Source organism: Pelodiscus sinensis, chromosome 1, assembly GCF_049634645.1.
Source record: "Pelodiscus sinensis isolate JC-2024 chromosome 1, ASM4963464v1, whole genome shotgun sequence".
In the NCBI taxonomy this organism is placed as follows: Eukaryota; Metazoa; Chordata; order Testudines; family Trionychidae; genus Pelodiscus; species Pelodiscus sinensis.
The window spans coordinates 66226276-66241828 of NC_134711.1; the positions used below are offsets into that span (position 1 = coordinate 66226276).

The 15553-nt window shown below is 37.6% G+C and overlaps 1 protein-coding gene across 2 annotated transcripts in view; it reads left to right on the forward strand.

The window, feature by feature from the left end:
- The window catches only part of TRHDE (thyrotropin releasing hormone degrading enzyme), a 347541-nt gene extending 334717 nt beyond the window's left edge, over positions 1 to 12824 (forward strand). For both annotated transcript variants that reach the window (XM_075931938.1, XM_075931934.1), the window contains 2 exons: positions 1336 to 1417; positions 4024 to 12824. In XM_075931938.1, coding sequence (XP_075788053.1) covers positions 1336 to 1417; positions 4024 to 4167 — 226 coding nt within the window. In that variant the 3' untranslated portion in view covers positions 4168 to 12824. The remainder of the gene's footprint in view (positions 1 to 1335; positions 1418 to 4023) is intronic.
- The last annotated feature ends 2729 nt before the right edge of the window (positions 12825 to 15553 follow it).

Consider the following 15553-nt stretch of genomic DNA (forward strand, 5'->3'; position numbering starts at 1 on the left):
AAGAGAAGTGCTTACTGAAATATTCATGAATAATTCAGTTATTAGTGAACAGGGAGTAGGAATGTTGTTACCTGAAACACTGTTCCTTACACAGAAGTTCCAGTTAATAAGCAAAGGAACTAACTCCTCAAAAATAGAAACTTTTCCAAAACAAAAGTTCTCTTTTTAGAATTGTACATATATTTAAATAAAACTTTCATTTTAAAAAGACTCTCTGGCTTTTACTACCTAAAAGTTTCAGCATAATTATTTTTAGTATAAGGTTGATGTGAACAGAAAAGAAAGCTGTGGGTATGCTAGAACATTTCAGTTTCAAGTATGAATTGGTTCTCCAAATCTCACTGGAAAAAGCAAATGTGTGAGTCTAGTTCTGCCCTCAGAGAACTCCAAATGCGTGTGCATATCCGAGGGCAGAATTGGTTTCTCTCTATCTTTAATACAGTTATGCCCAGAGGGAGGAAGATAAATTAGGTGTTGTTTTAAGGACAAATTCTCTGTAGCTTTCATCAGATAGCTGTTGCTATGTTGACGGATGCGAATCCTGAAAAAATGCTGCTTGGCTACTCTTAGAATGCAACTCCACAAAGCAGAGATTTAGAGAAACATTTCTAGGTGTAATGCAGAAACTCAGAAGCCATCCTTTTACTTGGTTTATCTTTAGCCTAACAGATGTAGACTAGATGTATTTTTTTTTAAAATTGGGCATACTAGAAACTTCAGACAAGCAAGTGGAGTGAGTCAATGTGACCACTTTCAAAGTAAGTGACTGGAACAGCATTTCAGTGAAATAAAATATATTCAGCAACAATAGCAAGATGCACATTTGGCTTTAAACATCAATCATATAAGGCTTTGTATTTTTATTGTCAGGTTACTTCTTTTGGAGATGTCATCATTCCCATGTTTTTTCAGTTGCAGGATTATACAAGGAAGTTAATGTAGATTAAGGTAGAGTGAATCAGCAACAGTGATTCCACTTTAAGTGCACTACCTTAGTACAAATCAACTCTCATATGTACACAAGCCTTTAAGTACTGGAAGGAGACAACCAGATGCAGCTCATCCATGCAATGGATACTAGTTATGTAAATGAGACAGTAAGGACAATTGGAAAAAAGAACACACAACTAAAAAAATATGTTTTAAGGCTTGAGCTACAAGGATAAAACTGTCCTTTCCCTCTTCTTCCTCTTGCCTTTGTAATCTATACTGACTGAGGTGATTTTGAGATGGGTATAATCCATTAATGGAAATCTGTGTAATCAAGTACTTTCATTCAGATGATCTTGTACTTAGGCTTACTTGATGTATGTGTGTGTTTTTCTACCTTTGCAGATATGGAGAAGCATTATTTATGAATTCCAAACTTATCAGTGGAGTCACAGAATTCCTTAATACTGAAGAAGAACTAAATGAGGTAAATATTACCTGCATCATGGTGCTTGAACTTGTTTTTGCCTTAATTTATTTAAACGTTTAAAGTTGGGGTCTAAAGCAAGGTGCGGGCAGCTGAGAAGATCATAGGGGTTAAGAAATCTTTTAACTGAAGAGGAACTAAAAGTGGCTATGGGGAGGTTATGAGTCACTGTGGGGTTCTCTCTCACTGTGGGATCCAGTCGTGTAAGAGCTTTTGGTGCCTAGCAGGTGACACGGGCTCATTTTGCTAGCGTGCAGCAAGAGGCTAATGTTTTGCAGCTGTTAAATCAGATTGTCAAGGATCCTGTGGGCAAAAGAGATAACGCAGGCAACTCTTTCTCAGCTGCATGGCAGTATTAAACTTATTCTGGTCTTAATGCTGAAGTGCTCCTGTTCTTGTCATCTGCCTATGGCTGGGGAACCAGGCATGTGACTTAAAAATGAGATTTTTAGCCATTTAGAAATATTATATACATGAACTATTTCTCAGCACTCTGACTTGCAGACAGATAATCATGGCTTAAATTCTGTACTAGGACTGGAACACTAGTGCAGTACTAGGTGGTGCTATGCTGCTGGAGTTACCATCCAATGATCAAGCTGTTAAACCCCAGCCTCTTGTATCCCTTTTAGGTAGATGCTGTAGACAAAGTTAAAACCTCCGTGTATTGTGATAAGAGCAGGGGATACTGTCAATGTTCTGTCTCCTGATCCTTCACAAACAGTACTTTACATATGGGGATAGCGGCTAATCCTGGCATTCCAGACTGATTTTCTTTCAGTGATTTTGTGCATCCTGCCTAAATTAACCTGCTCTTACAATTGATTATAGCCTTCCCCTGCCTGTCTGAAGTTGTGTGGCAATGTGGTGGTGAGCTTAGCAGCTGCCATGTATCATCACAAATGGATAAATTTTTCCTATGAAATATAATCATGGCTAATCAAAGGCTGGTTACAGCCTGCATGGTTACGTTGTACTCTTCTATGCACTCCAGTTTTGGCAGACTCAGAACTCAGGGAATAACCTCACTTGGCTTCCCCCAAGCCGTCCGTTTGAGAGCAATAGACCAGTTGTCAGTGTTGAGACGGTGTGCCAGAGCATGCTGCACTCCGGGATCCTATTCCCATAATGTGGGTAGGCTGCTCCACCTCCTTTGAAACAAACTGGCCATGAAAATATATTCCTAAAAAAGAGTGCAAATGTAAGGTCTGCTCCTCAAAGATGCTGAGCGCCTCCTGGAAGGTGTTCAGCACCCTCTGTAAATTCTGTTAATGCTAGTGAGTGCCTTAGATGCAGGATCAGATCCTTTCGCTTTAAACAAGTGCACAAATTGCTAGTCTAAGGTCAAGATGCAATAAATGTATGGCATTAGCCTCACCAAGGGTATGTCTACCTTCCTATTTCGAAATAGGAGGGTAATGTAGGCATACCGCACTTGCAAATGAAGCCCGGGATTTGAATTTCCCGGGCTTCATTTGCATAAGCCGGGCGCCGCCATTTTTAAATCCCGGCTGGTTCGAACCCCGTGCCGCGTGGCTACACACGGCACGAACTAGGTAGTTTGAACTAGGAAGCCTAGTTCGAACTACCTAGTTCGTGCTGCGTGTAGCCGCGCGGCACGGGGTTCGAACCAGACGGGATTTAAAAATGGCGGCGCCCGGCTTATGCAAATGAAGCCCGGGAAATTCAAATCCCGGGCTTCATTTGCAAGTGCGGTATGCCTACATTACCCTCCTATTTCGAAATAGGAGGGTAGTGTAGACATACCCCAGGAGGCTAATTAACACCCTCTCCTAAAAATCAACAATTTGATACATGAGGTTAAATGCAGTGCAGACCACCCGGCTGTATCTTTGTCTCATCCAGAGAACATCAGTGTCATTAACAAAGCAACTCAAATTCTACTATTACTCAAATCTGACTATCATACAAGTCACTGCTACTACCCATTCTGTTTGTTGTTCAAGACCAAAATTTCTCTGTATCAGAAAGAATCTTTTTCAGTAGTCCAAAATCTGAGAATAATTAGCAACATACTGCTTTTGATGGGCTCTTCACGCTGTAGCTATGGTCAGTAACTTCTTAAATTGATCCACTCTCTTCGCTAAATAATCAATCTGTACAGCGGTAAAGTAAGTAGTTCTGCAAGGCTGAGTTAAACATCCATTTTAATGTTTGATTAAACCAACCCTCTTTAGAGGCAGCAGGGCTGCTTCAGTTTGACTTTTGCTTATAAAGCTCAACTGGGAGCATTTCCAACCCTCCCAATTTAGTTTCTTAAGTAGGAGTAAAACTTCAAAGCAGCCCAGCTGTCTGCAATGTGTAGCAGCTGGGCTACAAGAGAGAAAGAGGAAATGATATTAATGTGATCCGGCATTGACATGTCAATATCTTACAGTGCAATTTGAAGCAAGCACATCACGCTTAATTGACATAGTCTGCTGTCTTACTGCATTTTGCAGTAAATCGCTCTCTACGTGATACTACATTTACTTCAGTGGTGATCATAGAGTTTTGTCCTAAATATCTAACTTGTTTACATGAATCGGAAAGTCTTCCTCTCTTCAGTTCAATTTTAAATTGTTGATTTTAAATTGTATTTCCAGCTAAAGAATTTTATAAAGAGCCACAAAGAAGGAGCTGCCTCCTCTTTTTCTCGAGCTGTGGAAACAGTGGGAGCCAATGTACGGTGGCAAATGTTATATAAAGAAGAACTATTCCAGTGGCTAAGAAAATCTCTAACACACTAATCTCTGTGTCTAACTAACCATTGAATGTGAAGTTGTGCAAGAGGAGGTACAATATATGAAAATCTGAGAGCATTGACATTGAACTGGAGAAGACAAGCTCAGAATTGCAGGGAGTTTTCTTGCTCTGGGCTCTTATTAAAACTGTAAAGGAACTCTTGCAAGAAGAGACAGTCATGAATGCTTGTGAAATCCAGTCCTCAGTGTACATGATCAAACATGATATTAAATGGTGCATGTAAATGTTACCGTCAGTTTGAAAAAACTTCAGAGTATTTTGTGCATGGTTGTATGGTCCCTGCCTGTATTCCAGCATGCTTACTTATAATGACCATGTTTTGTATGTGAGTTCCTGTTACATCAAAGATGGGCATTATGCAAAAGCACAAAGACTATCTATGACAATCAGTGTTGCAATGAACAGAAGGAATGAAGAAAAGGGGAGGGAAGTGTGTAGGACTACAAACACAGGTGTGGCACGAGATGTAATGTCACCCTAATTTGATAAATGCCACTCGTTTCAGCACTCAGATTGTCTCTTTATGATTATAGGGATGCCAACTCATTTTTGAGTTGCCAGTTGTTATATATGCAGTCTCCCCATTTCTTTATTAAAATAAAGTGTACATGCATTGTGAGACACCACTCACATAGTACACTAATTCCGTAAGTTAATTATATTCACTGCTGATCAGTGAAATAACCATTTTAAACTCTAATCATCAACATCTGCAATGTTTATGATGAGAACTTTGCATAGCTCTTTGGGTGGATTCCATAAACCACCTCCTCAGAATGATTTTATGAGACAATGGTATTCAGGATGTGTTACTTAACATGTGTTGTAATTACACCACTGCTAATGCACAGCTGTCATAAATACTCAACAAATTCAAATGGATATAGGCAAAAGAGGAAAATAACCTGGATCCATGAACACAAACTTAACCAGTAAAGCTATCTTACCTAGATACTCCATGGTTGTGTCTGCATTTGAGTAATATTTTCACTCAAATACAATCCTACCATTTTTTCCAACGTTTTCTTTAATGTGAAACATACATATTTATCATGGCTACTGTTCTTCTATTTCTGTTGCACTTTTCCTGTGATTCACATGAAGTATACTAGAATTTGAAACCCGAATATATTTTTCTTCCCAGTCCTATAATATAGTGAATTTGCTAGTATTTAATGATATTGCTCACCATTAATGCCATCTGTTGGGAATGAAAACTGATGTTCTCATCTTAGGCCCCAAAATTCTCCCATGCTGCGAATGTGGAAAGAGCAAAACCATAGAAAGATCACCAGAAGTGGTTTGTGGTAGTTCATAGGTGAAGACAGATATACACTAATATCTCTGCCCTCACCATTTAACTGTTTCTGGCTCTTCTGCAACTTGAGAGATCAGCTCTGTAGTTTGGGGACTGTGACCAAACAAAGTAGGAAAATTTTTACACAGCAGTTCAACTCACAAAATTCAGCACAGTAGTAGTAACTCATCCTCAACAAGTATTTCACAGATGAGTTACAAGTGGGGACCCCGCAAAGACCCAGCCAATATCAGCATAGCAAACTGGCAGATTGGAGTGCTCACAGTGTTGTAAGGAGAGAAAAGAGTCTTCTGCTCCCATGGAACTCTGTTCCTCAAGAACTGATAGCCGCATCCTGAGTATCCTGCTCTACTACTGACTCAACGACAGTGAGTTAATGCAGCAGAATAGCACCAGCTCAGCAGCTGCAGAACTCTGCCTTCCCATTCCATCTTTTTACATGGACCAAGTGTACGAAGCCTTGTTTAGACATTTGTTCCACTGAACGCTAGCAGTGCAGCACTGCTGAATAGTGTGACCTTACAAAATAGAAGGGTGTTCTTTGCTCCTGATAAGACCCAAACATTTGCGATGCAATATTAGCGAGGTTCTGTGTTTTCCTCCTAGACATTATCATGTTTTTGTTGAATGAAGTTCTCCTTGTGTATCTTTTACCTACCTCACAGGGATGTTGTGAGGCTTACTTAGTATTAGTCAAGCACTCCAGTATCCTCTGATGGAAACATGCAAAGAGTTGTTATAATGTGGTTGATCAAATTCTGCCTCAACACCAGTATGTATCTGCATTTTTTTTAAGTTGATGACAAAATACCACGTAGAACTGTCATATCAAAACAGAGCCAGAATATGATTGAAAGTCCCTTCAAACCTTTGCTGGTCCAAGAGTCTATAGGAAGCTAAATGCTGGAACATGAATGGGCTTGGAAAACTCAGTAAAAATGAGTCTTTCTCTCTTTGTGCCCAGTAGCCTGAGTATCTCAGATTGCATTCTAGCCTCTCATTGATCACATGGTTGTTTCTACAGTTTGAACTTGGTACATTTGGGACATATGTAGGCGTTTCTGACCTTTTCAATGATAATGGGCTACAATAAAGGGCAGACTGACATGTTACAAAGTAGTGATTTGCTTTTAATATGTGAATTCCAGAATGCAGAGCAGTTTTTATTATTTGTTTTTTAGATATGGGATTCTAATGGTTTATAGTATTTTCTAGTAAGTAACGCTAATGTTGGGTGCAAATCTAACATTTTAGTTTGCTTTATTAATGTTTTAGCAGTATTGAGAGACTGGTCTACTACCAATAACAAGCCCTAGTTATTTGTACTGTACATACCAATTGTTGTTTTGCATATGATTATTGTATAATTATAGTGATGTTATGTTGCTACTGTAGTTAAGGTCCAGTTGGCCCTTTCCATTATAAATCCCTAATGTTTATTTTTAAAATATTTTGTATTTTTCTGTTTTGAATTGAATCAGGTTTACATTTAAATGGCATAAATGAAATAAAACTGTAGATTTTTTTACAGTACTTAGAAACCCTGCATTTAGATATGTCTCCAGATTCTTTTATTTTTAAGTTTCAGACAGTGATGTATTAAATAGCAGATGATACCTCATGGAAAGCCTTATAAAATGTTCTTCTTAGGGAAAAAAATCTGTTTAACTCATTTATTTTTCTCTTTTGTTCCCCTGTCCATAACTAGAAATGTGTCTGAGCTGCAAAATTTAGATTTTGATCCAGATTTTGAACATTCTGAACTTCAGTGCATGTTTTTTGTTTGAACCTGTGCAATGAGAAGGATTAACTACAAAATTGGGAATTATAATGCACTTTGGATTCTGAACTCCCTCAAGCACCAGCAGCATTTAGATATTTCATATAGATTCACCTCTACCTTTCATATGTGTATGAACACAGAACAGCTTTCTTTATTCTTCTATAGTCAATGGTTATCTCTTAGGCTATGTCTACACTACAGGCTTCTTACGCAAGATGTGCTTTTGCACGAGAGAGCATCCGGACTGCACAGACGCTCTCTCGAAAGAAAGCGCTGATAGCTATTCAAGAGAATGGCCACCAGAGCACCTTTGCTTTTTTCAACAGAGCTTTTTTGTGCAAAAAGAAGCAGTTCCTTGTCCCCACACAAATTTTTGCGTAGGCGCTCTTGCGTAAAAAGGACTTATTCCTCGTAGAAAGAGGAATAACTCTTGCACAAAACCCCCTCCGTTCTGTCAATTTAGTTGTGCAAAAACAAACTTGAAGTGTGGACACTCCACAAGTTTTTGCACAAAAACTCTGCAGTCTAGACATAGCTTTACAGGGATAATGCAGGAAAAAATCAACAGTAGACACAAATAGGTTCAACTCCATGATACTACAATAATTTATTTACTTCTATAACACTCTCCAGTAGCAAATCTGGAGGTTCCCTAAAGCTAGTACAGTTACCAACTTATATCAGTAGTGAATTTGGCCCATTATAGTTGGTGGTATCATGTCCACTGGCATGGCTCCTAAGAATGATTAGACTAGAATTCTATGACTCTTTTCTTCTTAAACCAAGGTTTCCCTGGGTTATTGTTGGAAGTGTCTGAACATTAGCTCTGTAAGGTTTTGATGCAGAACTATAATATTTCATTAACTGGGGCCAGGTATGCCTGAAATATTATGATCCTTTCAGTGCAAATGTGTGAATTCCAGCCCTCTGTGAGATATTGAAGGTGAATTTTGTGAGGTTTTGAGGTTGCACACAATTCTTGATGCCATTGAGTTTTGTGCCCTCCATTGGTGCCAATGAACTCTTTCAAATCAATGATCCTGATTCATTCAATTAACCCTTTAGTAATAAAGAATGAAAGAAATAAGAAAAGCATCACACATATATATGTTGAATCCATTATATACATGAGTCCTACAGACATGTTTCCCGTAAGGTGCATAGCAGCTATTATTATTTTTCATAGACTACTGCACATAAGAAGAGTCGCATTTTCAAATATGGGTGCCAATATTTTAAACATCTAAATAAAAGTGGCTTTGTTTTTTTCAGATCTGCTGACCATTGACTATTCCCATGGAAATCAGTATGTGGGGAAGAGAGTTTGTAAAAAAAAAAATCCAGATTCTTCATGAGAAAAAGGGACCATATTTTACAGAATTGGTTTTCAACCATCTTTAGTGATGAATGCCCAGCATATCTCAATATTAGCCCAAATTATTATCAAAGCCATACAACTTGTGAACATTGGAGAGTATAGAGACTGCTCTCCTGAACTGGTTGGACACCAGGTCATTCTGCGTGCATTAAGTTAGAACAGCTCAACACTAACTTCCATCTACTGCAATAGCTGTAAAGGGCCAATAAGCAATTGAGAATCACTAGGATGCAGGCAAGCTCTTTACACTGTCAACTAGGAGGAGATTGTCATAAGAAGGTGTATATTACTGGATGATCTTTTAGGCTACAATGATGGCTGAAATTTGATGTTAGATAAAATCAGATTGGAAATACAGAATAAGTTTTGTACTCAACCACTGGAGCAATTTGCCAAGGATTGTGGTGGATTTTCCATCACTAGCAATGTTTAAATTGAGATTGAGTGTTTTTGTAAAATCTGTACTCTAGGAATAATTTTGGGGTGGTTCAAAGGCCTGTGATATATAGGAGATCATACTTGATGAGCACAGTGATCCTTTCTGGCCTTGAGAGTTATAAATCTGTGATCTTCCTGTGGCTTTGCATGACATATTTTTATGTCTGCACAGCAAGGGAAAATCTGGACCATTTGTTTTAGGAATCTAATTTGGAAAACACTGCCCAAAATTGTTGAAAGGGCTTAGTTTTCTTTAACGTCTCTTCTTCAAAACTCACTTGAAACATTTAACATATTTTGAATTGTAAAATACTGGCAAAGACCCATATAAAATCCTTTCTTTTTCAATGTATTTTTTAAATGTTGAAAATTTGCCATTGACTTTCAGGTAACTTTTTCTAACAAAGACCTTGGAAAGTTGCCACTGCAAATGTATGGTAGTAAAAGTGCATTGTAATGCCAAAAATGAAAGAAAGTACATCAATGAAAGTTCATGGATTTTATATTAGGATTATAACACGTTGGCAAAATTACAATTTGTCAGTGCAAGTCTGTAGTGTGCTGAAGTCAGTGTGGTTCTGTTATAATACATAAACCTGTAATTATTATATACATTGCTATAATTGTTAATAAATTATTTTCTGACTTTCTTGAAAGAAATATTTACATACAATAAAGGAAACCTTGACTTGTACAAGTATCACTTGCTGTCATGAGTTACTCCCATTGTAAAGAATGAGGAGGCTAAAACTGCTGTATGTAAGGGCTACTCACCAGAGTGGCGCTTGTACAATCGAGCCCAACATTATGACAAGTTTTCAAATTAAGTCTATTTTAAAGGAAGGCTGAGTCAGCATTCTGAATTGAGAGCCATTGGAATTTTTCTGTTGACTTCAGAAGAAGTAAGATATGACCCACGAGATTGTCCAGAAATTCAAACACAGACGGGGGTCTGATAAGTGTTTAATTTGTAATGGTAGAAGTGCTGGGGCTCAAGGAATTAGCTGCTGAGACTCAAACAATTTTTTTTACATCCATAACTGACACAGTAAGATGAGAAGTGCCAGGGCTATGAACTGCCAAGTTTGGAGGTACCTGGGCTCAGCCCTGACAATCCTTGGTACAAACTGAGCACTGGGTCTCATGCTGTGAAACCCACAGTCCATACAACTGACTTCAATGAAACTACCTGCTTGAATGAGGATTACTGGATTAAGCGATTACTGGATCAGATCCATGGTCCTCAACCAGTGGGCAACGCTTAGAATATATTTCATAAACAGCGAAGCAAGTTCTAATTAATGTGCTTGAATAGTCTTGTCGCTGCTTGTGCATCATTTGCAATACAGAGTAACAATACATCAGTAAAAAATACTCGTAAGAGTAACAGTCCTAGAGTTAAAAAACCTTCTGGCAGGAATTATTTGTGCAGCACTACAAAGCCACATGGAGAAAGAGCTAGGGAGCTCTACTGCAGCCATTACTCAAAATTTCATTGAGTAATTGCACTGTTAGGATTTGCCTCACGTTGATATTATTGTAAAGGAATTTTTAATGGACTACAGAATATGCCCTAGAACATAGAAACAACCCAAGAACAAATGCTCATCCAGCTCTGTGCCAGGCATCTTTGTAAATCCTTGTTAATTTCTGCAATTTTATGTATATGTCTGTAACCAAACTGGTAATATACATATATGAAGCCAGCTCTTTGGCTGGCATACTCTTTGTGGTACAACCGAGCACAACCAGCGGAACTAGCCCATTGTTTTTTGGAGAGCCATGTGAAAATTATATATGCCATATTTCAATAGCACATATTTGATTGATCTTTTGTTTTTGCTTTTCATGTTGCTTTTTGTTATAATGCTATACTCTGATTCCAGTATGATAAAGCTTTATATTATGTTCTAAGAATTGCAGAATATTGTTTTGGAAAGAGTGTAGCTGCTACCCTCTCATAGGCCCCTATTTATGTAATTTCTGCAAGTTCTAGACTTTAGCAACAACCAGGTTCCCTGATGTCAGAAACTCGGTGAAAAAAAATTCTGATCAATCTCTCTTCTACTAAAATATCATTGTAACTGCTGCATAACTGCCCTCTACAAAGACAGCTTTACTATCTATGTACATGTGATTTTGCTATGTTGTTTTTATGCTTAAGGGGCAATAGGCTTTGGTGTGGGTGAGAACATTGTAGCCTCATAAATGCAAAAGTATTATTGCACATCATCAGGTATTGTGCTGAAGATGCTTGATTTCTCTACTTTTACGGAATATAAACATATATGTGAAATATGCTACCTGAAAACTGTTCAAAAAATACACATAGATGATACAAGTCGGACATAACTAATGGCTTCCTAACAAATCAGATTATTTTCCTAAAAGACTCTACATGAGACTTCCTTCAGCATCACAAGTACAAGGAAAGAGTGCTGAAGCTATTTATACTCATTATAATGGTTGAGTTATTTTATTAATTCTGTCTCTGCTTTAAACTGATTCAAATTTTGTAATTTAAAAGCATATTTTCCATCAATTCTGAAATATATATTTTTTCTTGAATGTAATTCTTTCTCAAATAAGATGTATAATCTCTTGATTTACATATAGTTTGCCAGTTGTTTCACACATCAGATCATGTTTTGTATAATTCAAATGCCGTTTATATTTTAAAAGAAAGAAAAGAATATTGAATGGTATCAGATTTCTCCGTCTCTCTAGATGTACATTTAAAATATATATGTACAGATTTTTATCCTGGACCCCTTGCTTAGGCAAAACTCCACCTGAGCTAAAGTCTGCATGATAAGGCTCTTGGTGATCATCACTGAAAATATATCTATAATTACTGTTCATAAATAAATGTTCCAGTTCAGCCAAGCAATTAAGCACATGTATTAATCTCTTAAAGTATGAGTTGAACACCCCAATTCAGCCAACCACTGTAGCACATGTATAATGTTAAGCATCTGTTTAATTGTTTTAAGCTATGATTCAGAAAGGTTCTTAAGCATGTAGGCAGTCCCAATGATTTCACTGGGACTACTCACATGTTTAAAATTAGAAGACAAGGTAGGTAAGGTAATATCTTGTGTTGGACCAACTACTGTTATGAAAGAAACAAGCTATGAAGCCACATCAGAACTTTTCATGTTTAAAGTGTACCTAAGCACCTTGCTGAATCAGAGATTTTTGGAAAAGGGAGAAACTTAGCCATATGCTAAACATTAAGTATGTACTTAAGTGTTGTGCTGAAAATAATAATTTTCTTTATACTGCCCCAAAGGCATGACTTCAGTCCTCTTTTACTTAATGGCATATAATGTTGCATATTGGAAAATCTTAATTGCTTCCCAAGGCTAAATTGTAGTTTACAGTTGTCAAATTTAACAAGTTTTTTTGTTCCCTTTTGTTTCTCTTACCGTCCTAGGATTTGGGAATGACAGTGGATCCATTATTACTATATTAGCAAATGCAAAATGTCACTGGACAATTTAAAGCATTAACCAAATAAAATATATGTGTTGTGTTACAGTTTAACTGAAAAAGTGTTTATTATATGCCTGTAAAAATTACTTCATAAATATTGAACCAATATGTATTCAGTGTGAAAGTTTTATTCCATTCTAACTAAGGACTAACTAAATGGATTTTTCTAAATGGGAAGCTTTATCTTCTGTATTTTAAGCAGAACAAATTTGAATTTTGTCTCTGATAATAAAATTTTGTACAGTAATGTGTAATTCATCACTGTCTTAATTTTCTGACATGTGGAGTCAACGCTAAGATAAATAATACTCTTGGCCTTTTGATTATGTTCCCATTTTCATTTGAGATAACAGCTTAATAATGCTGAGTGGATACACTGAAGAGCCCTATAAAAGAGAAAAACAGTTGACAAAAACAAGATGCAGAGACTAGCACAAAAGCAAAATATGTTTATAACAAAATGAGAAGTTCTGAGTGCAAAATATTCTCCCACTTTACATACCCATTCAGCTAAGTCCATGGGGGTGAAAATAAGAACAGGATTGAGCCAGTATACTTCTCTAATTACGTAAACTTTGAATAAATGAAAAGCTCTTTTAATCACTAATGGAATGCAATTCAAATGGCTTTCGAATAGGGTTTTTTAACATAGCAGATGCTCCATTTCCCTTTTTTGAAGAACAGATTTCTTAACAATGGGATGAGAAATATATGCTGTTATTTACTGATAGTGTCCAATCCCATTCCCACTAAAGTCAATTGGAACTTTCTCATTGATTTCACTAGAAGTAGGATCCAAGCCCATGATGTTCAGCATGTATTGTACATTTCAATGTCAAACTTACTTATTTTACATAATTAGCAAATGTTTTCATTTTATATTCTTGAACAAGATCCCTCCCCAAAGTCTCTTAAGCAAATTAAGCAGTCATGAGATACAAGAGAAGGACCTCTCAGAGATCATAGAATCATAGAATTATAGGACTGGAAGGGACCTCGAGAGGTCATCGAGTCCAGCCCCCCGCCCTCAAGGCAGGACCAGTAACTGGTTAAAAGATGGGTAACCAAGGGTAGGGGTAAATGGTCAGTTTTCACAGTGAATTGAGGTAAATAGTAGGGTTCCCCCATAAATCTGGTCAGATATCTGTACCGTTCAATATATTCATAAATAATCTGAAAAATGGTCTGGACTAGTGAGTTGCCAAAATAAGCAGATGACACAAAATCACTCAAGTTACTTAAGTCCAAAGCTGTCTGAAAAGTTACAAAGGTTTCTTGCTAAATTGGGTGAGCGAGCAATAAAATGGCAGATGATATTCAGTGCTGATAATTGCAAGGAAGTTCACATTGGAAAAAATCCCAACTATATATACAAAATAAAGAGGTCTAAATGATCTGTTACTCCTCAAGAAAGAGACGTTGGAGTCAACCTGATAGCTCTCTGCAAGCATTCACTCAATGTGCAGTAGCTGTCTGAAAACCTAACAATATGAAGAACCATTAGGAAAGGAACACTCATAAATAGAAAATATCATGATGCCACTATGTAAATCCATGGTATGCCCATATCTTGCACACACAGTATATAGTTCTGGTCACCCTATCTCAAAAAGCTACATTCATGTTGGAAAAAGGTTCAGAAGGACAACAAAAATGATTAAGAGGCATGTAAAAGCTTCCTTATATGAAGAAATTAAAAAGACTAGAAATGTCCATTTTAGAAAAGAGATGACTAAGAGGACAATATGATAGAGGTCTATCAAATCATGAATGGTGTGATGAAAGTGTGGAAGGAACTGTTATTTACCCTTTCACATAACAAATGAACTAGGACTCCCCTGATCAAATTAATAAGCCACAGGTTTAAAAGACACAAAGGAATTACTGCACACAGTACATAGTCATCCTATGGCACTCATTGCTGTACCAAAAGTACAACTGGGGTAAAAAATTAATTAGATAAATTCATGTGGATAGGTCCTTCAATGCCTATTAGCCAAGATTGTTGTGGATGCAAGCCTGGTGTACTTGCTGGCTTAATCTGGCAGATGGTTGCAAGGGAACTTTGAAGGCCCCCAATCTTGCCAAAGCACTATTAATACTGTAGTGAAAAGGACTAATTGCTTGACCAATGTTACACACATACATACGTGCTTTGCAGAATAGACTATTTCTGCAGTAAATTGGCTTCTGTGATGTGTTAGGTTACCATGCAGGAGACGGAAGCTCAAGAGTCACTTTGGGATGTCTGTTGCTTGGGCTGATATGGTTGGGAATAATATGCATAAAGGATGGAGAATTTTGGATGGAGCACCTGCTACTGTAATGCCAAGACCATGCCCTTTAACAATACTATTTAGAATAGGTTAAGTTTTTGTCCTGTCTAGAAAACTCATTTTGGCCCTGCTTCAGTAAAGCACTTAAGCACATACCACACATCACCTATGTGAGTTGTCCCATTCAGGGTGACACATGCTTAAAGTTAGAGATGTGCTTCAATATTTTGCTAAATCAAGATTGGCCTATGCTGTTTAAGCAAGTCTGCAAGATAAGAGCAGACCATACATTGGTTATATAGACATGGGAAGTCTGCATGTCCTATCTAAAGTCAATAGGAACTTTGTGTTTGACTTTTGGGGGGGGGGCATGTTAAGTCCATGATGTACTTGAGGGATTGCGGTGTAGGGGCAAGCCAGCCACACCACCCTTTCCCTGGATACAATCCCCAAACTAGCCATGAGGAGTAAGGGGAGCAGTGGCAGCTATGTATTGCCAATGCTGCTGGAGGATCGGTCACTGCATTTAGATTGGCAAGTTTTTCTGCAAAAACTTGCCAGCTGTCTATACTGGCCACTTGAATTTCCTCAAGAACACTGATGATCTCATGTAAGATTGTCAGTGTTCTTGCAGAAATGCTATGCTGCTCCCGTTCGGGCAAAAGCCCTCCTGCGCAAAAGC